The 14936-nt window shown below is 40.0% G+C and overlaps 1 protein-coding gene across 7 annotated transcripts in view; it reads left to right on the forward strand.

Annotated features, from left to right (window-relative positions):
• Window positions 1-10975, forward strand: part of LOC139447451 (tyrosine-protein kinase Fgr-like) — a 107558-nt gene extending 96583 nt beyond the window's left edge. For 6 of the 7 annotated variants that reach the window (XM_071228804.1, XM_071228803.1, XM_071228801.1 and 3 more), the window contains exons 4-9: window positions 3030-3194; window positions 3718-3882; window positions 4346-4605; window positions 5677-5842; window positions 6667-6798; window positions 7976-10975. In XM_071228804.1, coding sequence (XP_071084905.1) covers window positions 3030-3194; window positions 3718-3882; window positions 4346-4605; window positions 5677-5842; window positions 6667-6798; window positions 7976-8148 — 1061 coding nt within the window. In that variant the 3' untranslated portion in view covers window positions 8149-10975. The remainder of the gene's footprint in view (window positions 1-3029; window positions 3195-3717; window positions 3883-4345; window positions 4606-5676; window positions 5843-6666; window positions 6799-7975) is intronic. The other variant, XM_071228800.1, reaches the window with a different exon arrangement.
• Window positions 10976-14936: the final 3961 nt, after the last annotated feature.

Below are 14936 nucleotides of genomic sequence, written 5' to 3' on the forward strand. Positions count from 1 at the left end.
TTTTTTAAAGCATGTTTTCACCACATACTTCCTACAAGAAAGTGTTTGTGAAAATAGTCAAAACAAGTTGTTTAGATAAGCTGTAAGTGTATTCAATTTTCTGATACCTGGGACTCTTGCGATAGAATTACATACCGTAAAATGAAACAACTCTTATTATATGAAAAGCTCTGATGCAAGTAATTTCTGTGGTTTTAACCATTCAACCTGTCTGTCTTTTAAGGAAAAAATAGTAATAATAACAATATTATTCTTGATTCATGTTTGGATATTGTAAGAAACAAGCATATTATTGAGTGGTAAAACTAGTTGATTGTCAGCGAAGTGTATTGACAGATTTAATAACGTAGGCGAGCTGTCTGTCAACGTATTAATTGATTTTGCTGGCAACGTGTTTGTTTTGTATGATTTCCCTTGTCAAAACGTGTGTTTCCATCATGTCCGCATCTATTGATTGTATCAAGTATTCTCTTTGGATAGATGGATATTTCTGTAATTTGACATTGTATTGAAGGAAAAGTACCTAATGATTATGTATTTTATTACAAGTAATAGTCTCTCTATAATGGGTTGTGTGTTTTGCCCTTTTAGCTTGATTGTGTTCATGTTTGATACGGTATCTTGGGAGATATGTGGCGTCAGACTTTTAAATGGTCCTGTGGGGATTCCTTGATAGACCTGGTCCCTGTAACCTGTGTCATCTTGCCCTGATTGATATTGGCTCATGGTATTGCCGAGTTTAGACTATTTCCACATTGACATGATATTCCTGGAACACTGCTGTCTGTGGCGTTAAACGTCATTCATCAGTCAAGACTCAAGTGATTATTGCATAACGCCACATCAGCAATACAGTGTTAGAAATTTGCCCTAGTCCTGTAGTCCTTGCCAAACTGTCCAATAGTTAAGGTATCATAAGTACTTGTAAAAAATTGCTATTTTTAAGGGTTTTGCTATATGTTATAATTATAAGGATTAGTGGACTAAGAATGTTAGTTTCTACCCCTGCAATCAAGTGTGGGCTGTTGGGTTGCCCATCAAACGTTGGTTTGTACCCAAAAGCCATGAACATCCTGGCCATTAGAACCAATGTTTATAACAAGAAACCCAGGACATTTCAACATGTCTGCAATCCCCTTGTACTTGGGGTTGATTCTCAATTATTTTGAAGTTGGTCTGAATTACCCCAGTGTGGTGTGAATGAATCTCCGTGGTGTGAATGATCCTCAGGGCTGAATGATACTATCGTCGGATCATAGGTTTTCAGACGATGTTTATCGTGATTACTCACGCGATAACAGAGGGTGTAACATTACACAGACATTGTAAATACTCACATGATGGCTTGTTTTTGTTAGAGAAAATTGTCTTTTATAAGTGAATGAGATGTTTTTCAGTTCTTAATGTGGTTAAAGAAAAAACTACCAATGTTTCTTAAGCAACTGAAAACCCATATCAAGGGGATATTTTGGTGTGAATGATTCCTCTGTTGCGAATCTGTGTTGGTTGGAATGATCCTGATTTCCGTTGGTCGGAATAGTCAGTTTGTTAGTTGGAATGAAACATATATTGGTCTGAATGAATCAGTCATTTGATTCTCCCTATGAATGATCTATATGTTTAACTGAATGCATGGTCTTCATGGCGTGGAGAATGTTCTCGCTGGCAATGAACATGCCCTTTTTTTAAAATGACCAACTTGCCTATTTAAGCATGATATTTTGATGCGCAATCATCTCATTATGGCCCATAACAGCTGCAGGTGTCAAAAGTTGCCCGGCATGTTTGTAATTGATTACCTGTACGTAGGAAATAAACACCTTTCATCAATTTCATCGCCCATTACTTGTTCCGGAACTTGGTGTTGATTACCCGTGGGTGTGTGGCAGTGGACTAAACACGTGGCTATCAGTTGCATATTTCATGATGCTCCTATCACAAGTTCTTTGATCTTCGTCATTGTATCAGTCAGTGTTATAGGCATTTGTTCAATTCATGTGATAATGCATTCATACATTGTCTCATGTTGATGACTTGTGTTTGATTGCTGTCAGTGGATGAGTTTAACATGGTTGTGAATGTGTTAGATATTGCCTGGTTTAACAGTGGTTGATGTTTGGAAATTGATGTCTTCATTGACTTTATTGGTTTGGAGTGAAATAAATAATTTGTAGGATGACATTTTGTTGTAGTAAAACACCATTTACAGTCCGAACATTTATTCTCACGACTTAACGACATATAATCAATCAGTTAGTATACCGGTACATACAGTAAATAGTTTTGGAAGATTATGATTTATTGGTTTAGATTATGCGAACAAACATTATTTGTTTTTCACTTATAATAACGCTGAAATTTGGTTTCAATATGAGATTGGTCTTTGGTATTATATGATATATTGTTAGAGTCCTGGTATATGGGATAATATGAAATGTGGTTAGAGCCCAGAGACAAGATTAGGTATGACACAGTGAGGTATGGTATGACACAGTGAGGTATGGTATGACACAGTGAGGTAATGTGTCACACAGTGAGATATGGTATGACACAGTGAGATAAGGTATGACACGGTGAGATATGGTATGACATGGTGAGATATGGTATGACACAGTGATATATGGTATGACACGGTGAGATTTGGTATGACATGGTGAGATATGGTATGACACGGTGAGATATTGTATGACACAGTGAGGTATGGTATGACATGTTGAGGTATGGTATGAAACGGTGAGATATGGTATCACATCGTGAGATATGATATGACACGGTGAGATATGGTATGACACAGTAAGATATGGTATGACACAGTGAGATATGGTATGCCACGGTGAGATATGGTATGACACAGTGCAATATGCCTTGATGCATGGTCTAACATGATACAATATTGTATGACATGGTGTTAGTATTCATTGATACATGGTCTAACATGATACAACATTGTATGACATGGTGTCAGTATTCATTGATACTTGAATAACTTGATAAAACCTTGTATTCCATGGTTCTCCCTGTGTTTTCAGACACGTATACCTTGTCTGTGCGAGACTACGATGAACTCCGAGGCTATCTGGTCAAGCATTACAAGATCTTCACCAGCCGATCTGAAGACTCACTCAAGGAATTCTACTTCATTTCTGCTAAAAGAATGTTTCGCTCTCTGCCGGAACTGGTGAACCACTATAAAGGTACTATATCATCCTTGCTTCATGGAGACTACGATTGTTACACATGTGGGACAGCGCTCTTCATCCTGATATGATTCGTAAATCTTATTATAACATGTTGTTAACAAATACTGGTGGTTTAGAGTGTAAGGTAAGTTACCTCCCTTACTTTTTACATCATGTTCACATGAATGCATTATTTAAAGCCATCTAGTTTAATAATGATGACAGGGGGCCCAGTTGTCTAAGGCGCCGCGATTCGCTGTGCAGAGTTGTAGAAATCTATGATTGTGGGTTCGAATCCCGGTTCGCCCCGATTATGTTTCTAGGTTTGTCAGCACCATACCCGTGCTCGTGGGTTTCACCGAAGTAGTAAATGTCTGAGACCTGCATCACTTCGGGCTTTCCTCCCACATTAAGCTGACAGGCCGTGATATAACTAGAATAATGTTATAAGCGGCGTTAAAAACAACTCACTCACTCACTAATAATGATGACACCTCATACCAGAGTCGACCATTACGAGTGCTTTCTCTTCTTTCAGAAATCATTGATGGACTGTGCTGCAAGCTTACACAAGTGTGTTCTAAGCCTCGGTCTCTTCTGTGGGCAATGGAGCGGGGCAAACAGGACGAGTACCTCACACTGAAAACCACCCTGGTTGTTATCAAACGTCTAGGAAGTGGACAGTTTGCAGAAGTGTGGCTAGGTATTTATGATGATATTTAGATGGTATTTAGATGGTATTTCTTCAGCAACCCATGCTTGCTGTACACATGGTGTGATGATGTTTGTCTCGGAGTACATTAATGTTTCACACAAGGGCTGGGTTTGGTTGGAACTTGAAACAAAATGTGATCCTATATACATGGTGTGATGTTTGTCTCGGGGTAGATTAATGTTTCACACAAGGGCTGAGTTTGATTGGAACTTGTGGTAGAGTCTCACTGAGATCTCCATGTCTTCACTTGGACACACGGTGAAAGCCACTGTTAGTGTTCAGCGTCCATTCACTTACTGAACTGATGCGTAAATACTTTGATGGCCGGCAACTCGCCTCGTTCTGAGAATGAGATAGTGTCTCTGTTTATACATAGCAAAAATACATCTCACTTCTCACAGTTAATAAAAATAGGACAGTATACCAACATTTGGATTGTTTTGTATTTCAGGAAAGTGGAATTCATCAAAAGAAGTGGCTGTGAAGATGCAGAAACAGGACTGTGTAACTACGGCAGCATTCCTGGACGAGGCACAAGTATTAAAAACATTACAGCACCCAAACATTATCAACATCCTGGGAGTGTGCTGTGAAAACGAACCAATTTACCTTCTCACGGAATACATGATGAATGGCCGATTGTCGTTGTATCTGCGGGAAGGCAAGGGCAAGGATCTTGCACTCAGTCAGTTATTGTGGATTGGAGCACAGGTATTGAACACAAAGTGTTGACAATGCTTTACATATTGAACATTTGGTTTTTATTTGAATGTGTAAATTGTGTGATTATGAGACCAAGAGTCTCTTGGCTGTGACAGAATTGTGTGCTCAACCTCGAGCACTCCTTAGATAAGATGTCTTCTACCACTCTTTATGTGATTTGAAAGGAGAGTCCTGGGTAGACTATATCTATCTACTTGTCAATCACAGTAGTTGTCGCTCTCTCGGGGCAATCTAATTATTACCGTATTTGCCATGTTAAGCACTCTGTTCCTCCCTCGGGGGCACAGGTGGCCCAGTCGTCTAAGGTGCCGCGATTCGCTGTGCAGAGTTGCGTCCCTTGGGCATGCCAGAAACCTATGATTGTGGGTTCGAATCCCGATTCGCCCCAATTATGTTTCTAGGTTTGTCATCACTTTGGGCTTTCCTCCCACATTAAGCTGACACGCCATGATATAACTGGAATACTGTTAAAAGTGGCGTTAAACCCAACTCACTCACTCACTCACTGTTCCTCCCTCACTTACTTCTAGAATAATCTGTAATCAATATGAGTAAAAGGTGACTAACAGGATCGGGTGGTCAGGCTCGGTGACTTGGTTGATGCATGTTGTCCTATCCCATTTGCGTGGATCGATGCTCATGATGTCAATCACTGGATTGTATGGTCCAGAATCAATTATTTACACGCCGCCGTCATAGCTGGAATATGGTGAGTGCGGCGTTAAACAACAAACCAAACCAAAAATCCTAAGATGGACAATTTGCATGACACTCTGAATTTTCTTGTGTATATTACATATTTTTATTTTTTTTTAAAATGCAGAAAGGGTAGATAATTGGCCGGTAACTATTATAAAAAAACACTCAATGTTTATAGTTTTAATTAACACATCTCCTTTGTCAGTTTTCAAAGTGCCTGGGATCTTATTATAATGACAACGGTGTGTTTCATTATTTTAGGTGAAAACAAGCTTCATTTGTCCGACAGCTGCTTGAACCTCTGTTTGATCTTGGACAGATACTCCTAGATTTGTTTTTATAAAGTTGTTAACATTTCAGATTGCTGATGCGATGGCCTACATGGAGAAGGAAAAGTTTGTACATAGGAACTTGGGAGCCCGAAATATTCTGGTTGGGGAACACAACAAGGTGAAGGTCGCCGGCTTTGGCATGACGAAAGCCATGGATGATCCTGATTTTAACTTCAGGAGAGGTAGGAATCAAGGTATTACCGGAAGAGGGGAGGTGGGAAACGTAGCCTAGTCGTCTGTGTAGATCTCGTCACGTAGACTCTTCCTTTCTCTGTGTGGTGTCCTTCTGGAATAATGGAAAGAAGAGAGAAGTACTGTGGAACTCTCCTGGTATAAAATCTTTTTTTTCTTTGTATGGTGTCCTTCCGTTGGGGTTCAGCTATTAAAGTATTAAGTAAACTAGATTCTGTAGAGGTCTTGCCTCACTGTGTGTGGTGTCACATTCGGTTATGAAAGATGGAGTAAGTGGAATTTAGATCTTTAGTAGACGTTTGCTTTTTTCATGTAATGTCTGTTGATCTTCTGAGGTAGATAGATTACTTTCTCAGGTGGCAGATGTATCACCTAATTGAGGAATATCGTGATAATGACATCAGCCTTCTGTTATTTATTCTTGGCATGGGGGTGTTTTTAATATCTGTTCTTTTCTATTCTGTTTGCATGGAATAATCTAATAAGAACTTGTTCGTTAAAAATACGATTTTTATACAATGTTTTTATAACAATGATCAAAGCTTGATTATCTTACCAGAAATTATTGACAAGTCATTTGTTTAGATATGCGCATAAAATTATTGAAAGTGCACGTCCATTACTGTATGTAAGATTCATGTCCCTTCCAGATTTTTAGATCCTGGGTATTTTTCCTACTTGTAACAAATAAACTAGTGACAAAGTTATATGACACAAGTACTGCCAGCCTATGGATTTAGTGTTTGAGTTAAAAAATTAATGTAGTATGATTTGTGAAAAATACTATTTTGAATCAAATTCCAAATGAATGTTTTTACTTGTGCAGGTCTGAAGATGGCCATTAAGTGGATGGCGCCGGAAGTATTATTATATAACAAGTACAGCACAAAGGCAGATGTGTGGTCGTTTGGTGTCGTGCTCATGGAGATTCTCACATACGGCAAAGAACCCTATGAAGGTGTGTGATTGTTGAACAGCCATTTGCAGTGAATACATGGAGGCACATCCCCATGAAACACCCTCTTTTAGTTTTTTCATACAGACCTGCACTCCCCACCCCTGGCCAGACCTGCACTCCCCACCCCTGGCCAGACCTGCACTCCCCACCCCTGGCCAGACCTGCACTCCCCACCCCTGGCCAGACCTGCACTCCCCACCCCTGGCCAGACCTGCACTCCCCACCCTGGCCAGACCTGCACTCCCCACCCCTGGCCAGACCTGCACTCCCCACCCCTAGCCAGACCTGCACTCCCCACCCCGGCCAGACCTGCACTCCCCACCCTGGCCAGACCTGCACTCCCCTCACTGGCCAGACCTGCACTCCCCACCCCTAGCCAGACCTGCACTCCCCACCCCTGGCCAGACCTGCACTCCCCACACTGGCCAGACCTGCACTCCCCACCCTGGCCAGACCTGCACTCCCCACCCCTGGCCACACCTGCAATCCCCACCCCTGGCCAGACCTGCACTCCCCACCCCTGGCCAGACCTGCACTCCCCACCCCTGGCCAGACCTGCACTCACCACCCCTGGCCAGACCTGCACTCACCACCCCTGGCCAGACCTGCACTCCCCACTGAATTACGTGGGGAAGGTAGAGTCTGTTTAGCCTAGTTCTTCCCCACCTGAGGTGAAATCAAAATTTAAGAGGGGTTGGGAAAAACTGGCCAGGAGAAGGTTTAGCCTTCTTACCCCCTACCCCAGGACCCGTGAAGATCCGGGGTAGAATAGGCCTTCAGCAACCAATGCCTGCCGTAAAAGGCGACTATGCTTGTCATAAAAGGCAACTAACGGGATCAGGTGGTCAGGCTCGCTGACTTGGTTGATGCATGTCATCGTATCCCAATTGGGTGGATCGATGCTCATGATATCAATCGCTGGATTGTCTGGTCCAGACTCGATTATTTACAGACCGCCGTCATATAGCTGGAATATTGCTGAGTGCAGCGTTAAACAACAAACCAACCAACCAACCAACCAACCAACCAACCAACAGTGGCAGTACCCACCTGGAATTGACTACTCGCAGCTAGAAACTTATTTCACTCATATAAGGATTAGATACAGTTTGAATTTAAGCAGACCAACCAATTTGGTGCTCCATTTGTATTTTTGATGGTGTTTTGTTTTCTTCAGGACTGCCAAGCAAGGAAGCCTTTGAACATGTGCAACAAGGCTACAGAATGCCCAAGCCGGATATCTGTCCAAGTGAAGTGTATGATGTCATCCTGACGTCCTGGAACACTAACTCTCACTCGCGGCCATCCTTTGACTTTCTAAACACATTCTTGCATGACTTCGGCAGTTGATTCTGCTGACAAGCATGTAGGGATTTAATAGCCAGTAAATTCGTCCTGCGTCGATCGCCAAAGGGCAAGCACGATATGTAGCAAAGACTACTGGTGGAGAAAGTTGTACGCTGTGCTTGTGTCTGTTACCATGGTTACAACGCAAAGGGAAGGAAGATAATCATGGAAGAAAGAAGAATTTTAGGAAATGGTTTTAACGTGGACCGAGTTGGTGATGTGACCCAAGAAAGTTGTGATTAAACTCTCATCTGTGTTGTGAAATACTTGGCAGCACCTGTGCATGTGCTTTAAGACACTGAATTGTCTCAGTGGTATGTTGACAAAGACCATACAGATAATTGTTCTTCAGTTTCTGTTGTAGAAACCTTGTTCAAACTCAGTTATTGCATTTAATGAAAGTGCTATGATGTGGAGACTTCATGGTGCAAGGGAGGTAACTCTGCCAAATAGACCCAAACAGACTATGAGTTCAAAGAAGACTGTTTCGCATTTATCTTTATCAATAAGTTCATCATTTGTAAGTTAGTGTTCAAGTGGAAGCATGCATAGTCACATTCATATTATTCATTCATTGTCATTGACCGTTTGGTGTCAATATGGGGCCATCACCAAACTGTAAATCTCTCCAAAAGAAACACGGTTCACAATGTAACTTTATTTCAGTAAGACCGTTTGGTGTCAATATGGGGCCATCACCAAACTGTAAATCTCTCCGAAAGAAACACGGTTCACAATGTTTATTGAAGTAACATTAGGGTTCCACTTATCGATGTGTATACTACAAATGTTCAGACATAGATCACTTGAAACACTTTCTCAGTGTCCGAGACTTGACTACACTGTCATGGAGTAGTGGTCACACACGTCATTCAGCTATTTTTCACACAGTTTCTCATACTAAGGTTAGACTCAGGTTTATATCGTTTAGTGTCAATGATTATGTGCAGAAAACTGTCAACTTTAACATAATGTAGAGTTCAAACCAACATTAAAAAAACAGTACAATGTGCCACTATTTCACATATTGGAATGTTTGTCGTAGGAGCCGACTAACGGGATCGGGAGGTCAGGCTTGCTGACTTGGTTGAAGCATGTCATGATCTCGATGCTCATGTTGTCAATCACTGGATTGTCTGGTCCAGACTCGATTATTTACAGACCGCCGTCATATAGCTGGAATATTGCTGAGGGCGGCGTAAAACAACAAACCAACCAACATATTGGACACAGAAAATATGATTCAGAAATTAAGCTAAGGTATCAGGTCATGTGCATGTGGAGTGGATTCACTGATAAGTACCACTGTGTTTAACATCTTTAGATTTCTATTCCTCATTATCATGAACAAAGGGGTGGTCGGGTAGCTTAGTGGTTAAAGCGTTCGCCCGTCACGCCGAAGACACGGGTTCGATTCCCGACATGGGTACAATGTGTGAAGCCCATTTCTGGTGTCCCCCGCCGTGATATTGCTGGAATATTGCTAAAAGCGGCCTAAAACCATACTCACACACTTTCCTGAACACAAATTTCAGTCATTTTGATGATACTGTATTAGGAGGAAGGTAGGTGTGCAGACGGAAAATAATTACTAGAAACTGCGACATTTTATGTTGGGAAATCCTGGTTACTGATTGGAAATTCCAACTCCCCTCTGTGACCAAACAGTTACTTCACTTCTACTTCAGCTCCTGTGGAGATGCTATGTCAGATTTACTTTGTTGCATGTGATTAATGAGTGAGTGAGTTAAAATTTTACATCGCATCGGCAGTATTGCAGCCATATTGCGATGAGAACAAGGTAGTTTCTACAATTAAAGACCTGTCGACAAAGGACAGAAAACAGTAAGGTAAATATCATAGTTTAGATATAAAACAAACCTAAGCAATAATAATCAAAGAATTTTTTAGCAGATTATTTCCTATTAATTAAAACCAGGCTATAGACCACTAGCAACCAAAGCTAGACCACCTAACTGGGGATCATGGGGACTTACAGTGCTTTTGCTTCCTGCATGATTCCCGGCAGGATTTATGCCGTCACGAGTGGTTGTATGAATTGCTAACCAATATTAAAAAATATACGCACAATCAATACATTAAAACACTAGTTGACATTCAACACTTCAACAAAGATGGACTTATGTGCCACTGTCTGGGGGACAAGCATGTGATTTATGCCTTAGCCAGGATATTCTAGAGTCAGGATGAGGACCCCCACTACACCTTGACACTGCCTTAGGATCCATTGATTTGCTGTTCGATATACCCCCTGCAAGTTTGTTCAGCCACATACATGACATTTCATCGACTTCATTTGTCTGTCATCATTTTCCTGTCTGTTTATTGTGTCCAATTTCCATCCTTTTCATGTAAATACTTCATCTGTATATAACTCACCAATCATGCTAAAGAGACAGCTGTAAACTGCTTGTAAACACCGCAAATAGCTGCTTGACTGTTCCCACGTGCTTACATAATTATGTAAATTTATGCAAAATAGATTGATCATTATACAGGGAGTACTATTTCACTTTGTGGCAATGTATTTGAGATAGATGGTTCATGTATCTAGAATCGATATTGTGTTAACACAAGCCTGCATATTGTGGTCCCGAGGATACTTGACGCTGGTGACTGTGACTGCAACAGAGATTGTCCATGTATACTGCATTTACACATTTGCTCAGAAAGGACAATGAAGAGACAAATTTGAGAGATAATAGTATTATTGACTGAAACTACTCTGTAATCAATGATATGAAATCATAACCATTATGCATTGTGATCAGCTGTAATATATCAGCTGTTAAGGGGCCGACCATTTGATATTGGGGGTGGGGGTGGGGTGGGGTGGGGGGTGGCGGATTTTATTGAAAAATATAAATTGCACCCACAATTGCCAGATAATAAAAAAAATGTGCTTTAGAACTGTCTGCCACAAAAATACATTGTTGTAAGATGGTTTTAAACAAATACTTGGTTTTGCAGCTTTAGTTGAAATATATCTAGTCTCCATACACAACCCAAGGCCCCCTTCAAATATCAAATAGTCTGTCCCCCACAAAGAAAAGGGCATTTCATGTGAATTATCAGAAGTTCTGATACCATGCTCAAGGCGTCATCGATACAAGTCATTATGATTCTAACAACCAGCTCATTTGCATAATTATTGTCCTGTGTTCTACTAAGGTGTATATACTAGCAATGTGATATCGTTTGTATCTCACTCTAGGTGTACATATTACATGTTTTCTGTGCATATAACATCAGTACTGAAGGAAGTTGTAAGAACTTCTAACAGATGCATACTTGAGAATGATTATTGTGCTGGTGTATAAAATATTCATCTTTAATTTAACATACCATAGTGTGAGTGTACATACAGACGAGGTGGAAATATTAGGTTGATCCTTTTAGTATGGATAACAGGAAATATGTTTCTATGTAAATTTATATTTCTGATGGGATTTTAATTCAGAAACGTCCTATGGATATTGAAGTCTAGGAATGAAATTCTGCAATATGTGTTTTTGTGAAAAATGTATGTTTAAAGTAAGGCCCATGTTCATAGGATATAATATATTTTTCTAAATCTTTAAGTGTCTTCTACTCGATGGCAACTTTGTGCCATTTTTAGAAATTTCTTGTAGTTATGAAGTGTCTATTGAACCTCAAATTCTTCATAAAAATGTTAAATATGTTTGACACATATTTGAAAGGCTGCATTTGACATTTGTAGGTATTTTACAATGATATTGATTTTTTTTCTACTTCTCAAGTTCGGTCTTATTTCTTTAAAGCTTGCAAACACTGAGACCTGTAACAGTAAAGGTTAATAATATGTTCCTATTAAAATGTTTGATCTCATGTTGAGGGTATAGATCGGAATATGCTGTATTCATAAGTAATGGTATTTTCTCTTGAAATAAGGGATGTGCTGAGAACAGAGTGTTATTTTGATGGGTCATATCCAGACTATCAGTGATTAATTATCTTCACTCATGCTGTAATTCACAGTTCTCAATTTGTTTTTCCAAATCAATTGCTTTTTTTCCAAGATAGAAATTATTCTTTCATGATTCCTGAAAAGTAGAATCTCTGTTTTCTGAATGGATTATTTCTACGTTTATGAACATTTAGTTTGAAGGAATTGACCCTTACATTAATGCATATTTGTAAATAACACTGGAATCCACTGCATGATAAGTTACAGACATGTACAAATGATATCTATTTCATGTCCATCTTATTTCTGGCCTATTTCCCTGTTAATAGAATGATGTGCATATTTGTGGATCTAGGCTGTACCTAGGGCACTTGTTATGTTGTCACCGGTTGGTCAGTGATCGTCTGAACACTTGTGATGTTGTCACCGATTGGTCAGTGATTTGCAGGTCACTGTAAACTTGTCACTGATTGGTTAATTGATATGTGTCACTTGAGCTTTAGGTGAGTCTCTCAGGCTTATTGCCGCTGTAGATTATACTTAAGTCATATCAATGTCAGTGTCTCATCATTGTGTATAAAATGTTACAGAAGCAGAGCTGTGTTGTAGTTTTTTGTTTTAAAGATATTCTGGATGCTGAACAGTGGATTCTGGAGCGCATCAGTGGTATAGGGACTATACCGCTACTGCATCACCTAATTACCGATTGAAACAAAACCAACAACACACCTATGAGCAATATGGATTCAAAGGCATAATTCCATTATGTTTAGGGGCGGTCGGGTAGCCTAGTGGTTAAAGCGTTCGCTCGTCATGCCGAAGACCCGGGTTCGATTCTCGACATGGGTACAATGTGTGAAGGCCATTTCTGGTGTTCCCAGCCTTGATATTGCTGGAATATTGCTAAAAGCGGCGTAAAACCATACTCACTCACTCACTCACTCTATTATGTTTAGAATAGCTTTAAAATTGCTGATGAGTTGTAGTTATGTTGTTTTTTTTTTGTTTATACCAAAGTCAGCAATATAACAGCTATATAACCTATCGAATGTAGACCAAACTTATCAGTGAAGAGCTTGGTTAGAATAGGTCATCATTAACCCATGATCAGGTGGTCAGTCTTGCTGACTCTGTTGATTCATGTCATCGTATCCCAATTGCGTAGATCTATGCTCAGAATATCAATCACTAGATTGTCTGCCGCAGATTCAAATATTTACAGACCACTCTCATATAGGTGGAATATCTCTGATAGGGAGTTTAACAACAAAGAAATCTGGACCAAACTATCCGTGTTCAAGTTCAAGTGAGTGAATGAGTATGGTTTTTTGCCGCTTTTAGCAATATTCCAGCAATACCATGGAGAGGACACCAGAAATAGGCTTTACACATTGTACCCAATTGGGAATTTGAACCCAGGCCTTTAGTGTAATGAGCAAACACTTTAACCACTAGGCCACCCCCTACCCCACCACTGTACCAATACTAGGGGGTGACTGGCGGACTCAGTGGAAGTGCCCCTGTTCTTTGGCCATGTGACATACAAGTGGGTGCCCCTTCACCCATGTTACTTTTTTAATATCACCACTGGCTGGTTTATCTGGTCCAGGCTCAATTATTTACAGAAAAAATGTTATATAGCAGAACTAAAGCTAACAATAACAGTACAGTATAACATGGACATGGAGGTAGTAAGGGAGATGCCGGCCACGTCGCCCTGTCATCAATGCACGTCCACTCCTCGGGTGACATCTCTACAGAGTGTCTGAAAATCATCCTGTTAGTGTCCTTGCTACATTGTTTCACAATTTATATCTCCAAAGTTGCATAAAATCTCAGCTACGTCCCTGTAAGACAGTTAGTATTATCGTTAGTATTTAAGACAATTAAGTTGGAAATAATAATTATCCCAGTAATGGGTGTAGCTCCTCGAGGGTTAAGTCTGACTCAATTAATGACTGACAAGGGCAACGCCATGTTTCTTTGTAAATACAGTGAGTAGTACCTACATGACCTTTCATATTTGCATTTTTGTCCGTGGTAGATTACCCCAAAAGAACACTACCCATTATATGATAACATGTCACCTTCTGCGGTGTTTGCAGTTAACCATTTAAACCAAGGGGTCTTTGTCATAGTGCTAATGTTAATGGCTAAAAATAGGTTGTCTTTAGATTCAAATAACCAAGGCATGATATGAGCATACCTAACAGACCCCAGAACCCACCTGAATTTCGAACAATGAATAAATATGTGCTTGCACTCTTATTTTAGCAACATATATAAAACCTGCTGTTCAAAAGAGTACAGAATTCATGTAAAAATAAATATTTCACATGTTTTTAATCATATTGTCAATAAATACACAAAGTGTCAACTAAATATCTTCAATGATGACAAAGATAAGGTAAATCAAACACTACACTCACAAGATCAAGCCTTAGACCACAATAATCTTCCTTCTTTGCTATCTACAATAACATGACAGCTGCTGTCAATAAAAGCAGACTTTTGGGGCTTATGTCACGATGTCTGTTGTGATTATTTACATTTTTTATGTCTGCTTCAAATCATTTTTTCCACCTCAATAAAGTAAGAGGAGTTACAGTTATTTTAGATAAATGGCAAACACAAGCGAATCACCTCTGTACAGCAAATTGTGACAACTTAGACAAGAGGACCACCTGTGCCCCTGTGATGGTTTGAAGAAATGAGATTTGTCACCAGACATGTCTTTTTAAAGACGTCTCTTAGTGTTTTAAATGCACATGGGTGTCAAGGCTTGTGAGATGAGGCACGCTCTCTTCGATTTCAATGATTTTCTGATGTCACATCACTGCAT

The sequence above is a fragment of the Haliotis cracherodii genome, unplaced genomic scaffold (genome assembly GCF_022045235.1).
Source record: "Haliotis cracherodii isolate W230 unplaced genomic scaffold, xgHalCrac1.p SCAF_7, whole genome shotgun sequence".
Classification (NCBI taxonomy): Eukaryota; Metazoa; Mollusca; class Gastropoda; order Lepetellida; family Haliotidae; genus Haliotis; species Haliotis cracherodii.